This window comes from Austrofundulus limnaeus, unplaced genomic scaffold, assembly GCF_001266775.1.
Source record: "Austrofundulus limnaeus strain Quisiro unplaced genomic scaffold, Austrofundulus_limnaeus-1.0 Scaffold192, whole genome shotgun sequence".
In the NCBI taxonomy this organism is placed as follows: Eukaryota; Metazoa; Chordata; class Actinopteri; order Cyprinodontiformes; family Rivulidae; genus Austrofundulus; species Austrofundulus limnaeus.
In genome coordinates this window covers 1,027,050-1,031,893 of record NW_013952594.1, presented here as the reverse complement: position 1 = coordinate 1,031,893, position 4,844 = coordinate 1,027,050, and the positions used below count along the sequence as shown (strand labels likewise).

The 4,844-nt window shown below is 36.5% G+C and overlaps 1 protein-coding gene across 1 annotated transcript in view; it reads right to left on the bottom strand.

Annotated features, from left to right (window-relative positions):
• fstl4 (follistatin-like 4) overlaps positions 1 to 4,844 on the bottom strand; it is a 265,314-nt gene that overhangs the window by 43,635 nt on the left and 216,835 nt on the right. The window contains exon 9 of the mRNA XM_014018422.1: positions 4,402 to 4,563. Coding sequence (XP_013873876.1) covers positions 4,402 to 4,563 — 162 coding nt within the window. The remainder of the gene's footprint in view (positions 1 to 4,401; positions 4,564 to 4,844) is intronic.

Genomic DNA, 4,844 nt, shown 5'->3' with positions numbered 1-4,844 from the left:
CAGTTGGACAGGTGTACCTAATAAAGTGGCCGGTGAGTGTATATATCCAGCTTGTTGAACAGAGCAGAACAGAGGTCCCACCTTTGTCATGTCCTCCCATTGAAAAAAAAGTTCTAAAACTTTATTAAGTGACCAGCTAACCAAATCCATAAAAATATCCACAATTTTTGGTTTCGAATGAAAACGTAGAGAAGGCTCCGAGCAGCAAAGCAGGGAAAGATGAGGAAAGGCAGGAAAGAGGGAAAAAGTGTCTTACTCCTCCGAGAGCAGAACAAAAAATTTATTGAAACCTTTAGTTTCAATAAATGCCACAAGATGATAAATCTTGTGGCTGAGAAAGATTAAAAACCAGAGAACCTCTAAATATAACGTAAAATATAACCAGATAACAAAAGTCATACAAAGCACAACCATCTGTTGTTATTCTTAGATAACTTTAACCAATTTTATTTTCTAAGTAAATGTTTTGTACAGTGCCCTGAGGTGACTTGTGATTCAAAGGTGTATAAATAAACTGAATTTAATCTGCATCACAATATTTCTTTAAGACTAGTAATGTTTGAACTGCAATAATACGTTCTAAATAAAATAGTAGAGAAATAACCATTTTCAACCCCCGCTATACAAGGCTGCATTGTTTTTGTGGTCACATGCGATGTTGATCATATTTAAAAGAAAAACACACAAAAATAAAAAAAATCATCAAAGGCAAGCTGGTGATGTTTGCAGGATCCCCCAGCTCAGTGATGGCCGGCACAGCAGCACTCTGATCCATCCTGTAGCACAACATGAATCACAGGAGCAACAGTGAAGCTCTCACGAGTCATGCTGTCTACAAACAACATTAAAACACCTTTAGTTTTCCCTCCTCTTTTCCAAGAACCAAACAGAAGCAAACTCAAGTCTTATAGCATCAAACACTCACCATCTTTCTCTCATTCTTATATTGATGTAGAAACACAAATAACCATCTCAAAATACTTATTTAAATTAGAAGAAATGTAACACCCAGATTTTATCAAATTTTACTTAAGTCATCTAATTTATTTCCTGTTAGACTGGAAATTAACATAGCCAAATGATCCAATGATTTTTATAACAAAAAGGAAAAAAAAATATTTAAATGAAAAAAAAATCTAACAGTAATGTGTACAAGGATGTTTGATCCTTTAACATAAAAACAACAATTAATCCCTAATTAAATCAATGTTCACAATAATATTTTTCCATATGTAGCTTTTTGTGGAGATGAGCCCTTTCAGTCTGATTCAATAATTTTACTACATCTATACTCCTATAGAAGGAAAGTGGACAAAACAGTTGCACCCATGAAGCTTTTTTATCAGCTTCATTTTTATTGATTTTTTTTCTGTTTCTAAATTATCTGCTTGGGTTCGTTCTCAGAAAGATAGAAAAATAAATCTCAGATGCAGTACAATGAGGATCACAACTGACATTGTAATAAAATAATTTAAATTATTATGTGCATGTGTAGGTGATGTAACTAAGTGGTCACATATTGTGACTGTAATCTTTTGATGCTGCCATTAGATGCATTCTCGGCTCATTTCATGATAATGATGACCATCTCAGTTTTCATTCAGTTACAAAATGCGTATTAGAGCAATTATTTGCCCATGGTTGGCAGGATAATTTACACTGTCTTCAAAAAAAAAATGACCCCACCTCTGCAAATAAGAACCTAGAAAAAAGTTACATGTATACAGTCTATTCTGAGGTATTTATTAGGTACTAATCTGTTTGAAAAAACAGCCAAATTTTCCCTGAACAGTTTAATCTAAGCTTACAACATCAACTTTAGCATATTCTTTTGGTCCAATATTTCTACACCTCCCTTCTCTGAATCTGTGCCCTGAAACAGTTTGGAGGCCCCCTGAGGGGGTGTGTCTGACACTGTGGACACCTCAGGTTCAACAGACACCTAGAGTCGACATTTTAACAGTGTCTGGATCAAACACTCCGTATGAGAAATGTAGAAAATGAAATGGAAGTACATTAAACTGCATTACCTCTCTGAACTTTTACACCAAAAAGATCAAAGGAGACGATTTTATTTGCTTTGTACAATGTTATTTTCATATTGTAGGGGTCACCTCGAGTGAAGAAACAAGATTTACTGCCTCGAAGCAGGCCTCGGACAGGCCTACTGAGAAGGCAGGAACTCTGTCACAAACTGAACTCTATTTAGGCCATGACAGGTCATTTCAACCCTAGGAGAATTTCTCAGTTCTCTTAATCAGATAATGGACAGAACAATCTTTTTCCGTTTGTGATTTATTTGTTGTTTAACTAAGAATGTTTATGCATTTGTTAAATCATAATAATGACTGTCACAAGAAAGTGGAATCACTTCTACTCTTTTATCATGCCTAAAAGATTAATTAATGGGAAAAAAATCACAGAGAAAATCATTACCATATTTTCATTGTGTTTTTATATAAATCACTGTTTTTATTTTTACTGGGAACACAGTAATATAATTGTGAGTTTTTTCTTGAGAAAATATTTCATTTATCTGGACTAACAGAATGGTTCAGACTGATTACTTAAACAGAAATGTTAATTAATCATCATGAATGTTTTACAGTGATTTCTCTTAGAGTCTATCAGAAGAAAAAGCTAAAGAAAGGTTATCATATTCTGTTGTGACAACCACAGAATTTTAGCCTTGAGCTGGCGCCGCTGGCAAGTCTCTTATCTTTCTTCTTTTCTCTGACTCATTTTAAGCCTGAGGGCGGAACCAAAGTCGTCCGCTTCTATTACTAACACGGACGCCTTTGAGTAGAACACTTGTTCCTGGATGCCAAACTGGGAAGGAAGGCTGAGTTTCTCTCCGGAGAAGCCAGCTTGGCTCGTTAGGTCTTGCCCACAAGCCAATTAGGGAGATCTAACGGCCGGTACAGTGCCGACTGTCCTACCCGAGACTGCAAGTCTCCAAGTGTTTTCAACTCCCGAGGGGAGATTTTATTTTGAAAGGAGGAACCGGATGCATCAACTTGAATCTTTCTGGCTCGAATCGAAGCAGACGAAAAGTTGCCTGAAATAACACCTTTTCGCCAAGGAACAGTGAGCGGGCCGATAAAAAGTTCCCTGACTGATCGTAGGTGAAGCAGTGACTACCCAGGGTTTGGTTAAGAAGCCATCACCAGGTAAAAACTGACATGTTCCGGGTGACGTGTCATGTGGAAATCTAAGCACAGAAAGGACGTGCTGATCCGGTTGAACTATACTCTTGATAAAGTAAAACTTAGTATAATACTAATCCTACTTTCATCCTTTCCTTTGTCTTTATTTGCCAAAACTTAAGCTAACAGTACCAGTAAAATTGTTTGGTTGTTAACATCAGAACTGACGTTTTACTGTTCTATATTATAAGTAATCTGAGTTTGATGTGAATTAAAATTCGGACGCATTTTTATCGCATTTAACTTTGAAGTTTGCTATAGGAATAACCATAATCAGGTGTACTTATGATCTGTTCAATTTGTGTAAATAAATGATTGCATAGTCTTTATGAATCAACTTGAACTCGTCTGAACGTTCCCTTATTGTGTCATTTTTCACTTCGCACAGTCAAGATATCAAAGTAATGAGAAAATACCTTGGTAAAACTTTCCTCATAACCTTATGTAGAAAGGCTTAATTCACCTTAAGCATACCCCCTACAATATTGATGCATTTTACTTTTAAAAAGCAAATGAATCCTTTAAATATGGTTCCTGCATCTTGTTTATCTTTACTTGAGGGTAAATTAGAAACTATAACAGTGTTTATGTGGCCTTGAACTTTGCAGAAAACTTCCTGTTTGATTGTCTATATGTTGGTAACTGGCCATTACCATAGGTAATGATCCACATTGAAAATAAACTACTTAATGAGAATTAGGCCATAAAAACACAAGGCAGACTCTATTCTGCTCATTCTCTCTGATTGAATACATCTTATAAAAGCCTTCTAACTCAGTATTTTGCTTTTTTTCAAAGTCTTTTCTTGATCCGTTACTTCATTTAGTTTTAAGTATGCTTACCATGCCAGTGGTGCAAAAAAGAAGGCAGCTTAGGGGAATGACTAGATTCCTGGTTTTATCAACACTCTGTAAATTTCCAATCAGTAGAAATAACACAACAGAACTACTGAAAACATTTATCAGTCATAAAACATTGTTTTGATTGAGCACTATCTTGGCTTTATTTTGGTTTCTCACATGCACAATTTTCACTTGTAAAGATTTGTGCAGTGCTGGCACATTACAGTCCTGCTAGCATGTAATACTGACATTTATAAGAACACAGACCTGTAGAAATATATATATAAAACAAACCTACCTGTTAAAACACAAACAGCTAATGGTGCTTCCTAAAAATAATCAAACCCCCTCACCTATAAGAGAAAGCTGTGTAGTGGAACTGAGCTGCAGATCCATGCCGTTCTTTAGCCAGAGGAGTTTGGGATTTGGGATGCCGTCGGCGTGGCAGTGGAGACTGGCAGACACACCGGGCTCCTGGGCTTGTGTCTCTGGGTAGACCAGAATCACCGGAGGAACTGGACATATGAGCACAAAAGCAAACATACAAACAGGCAGAGAGGAGAGGGACAAGTAAGGACATAATTACATACTGTTTCATGGTAGACCGAAACTCCTGGGGGGATAAAACACAAACACCCACACAAAGAGGAATTTCTCTCACCCCAGCATGAAATATATTCACAAATAACAAGAATCCAAGAGCTCTGGGAGGGGCTTTATCATAGCTTTAGTCCTGCATGGAATAAATGTTGGTTGTTTCTCTGTGCTTTTTTCTAAGAAGTCTTATATATATATA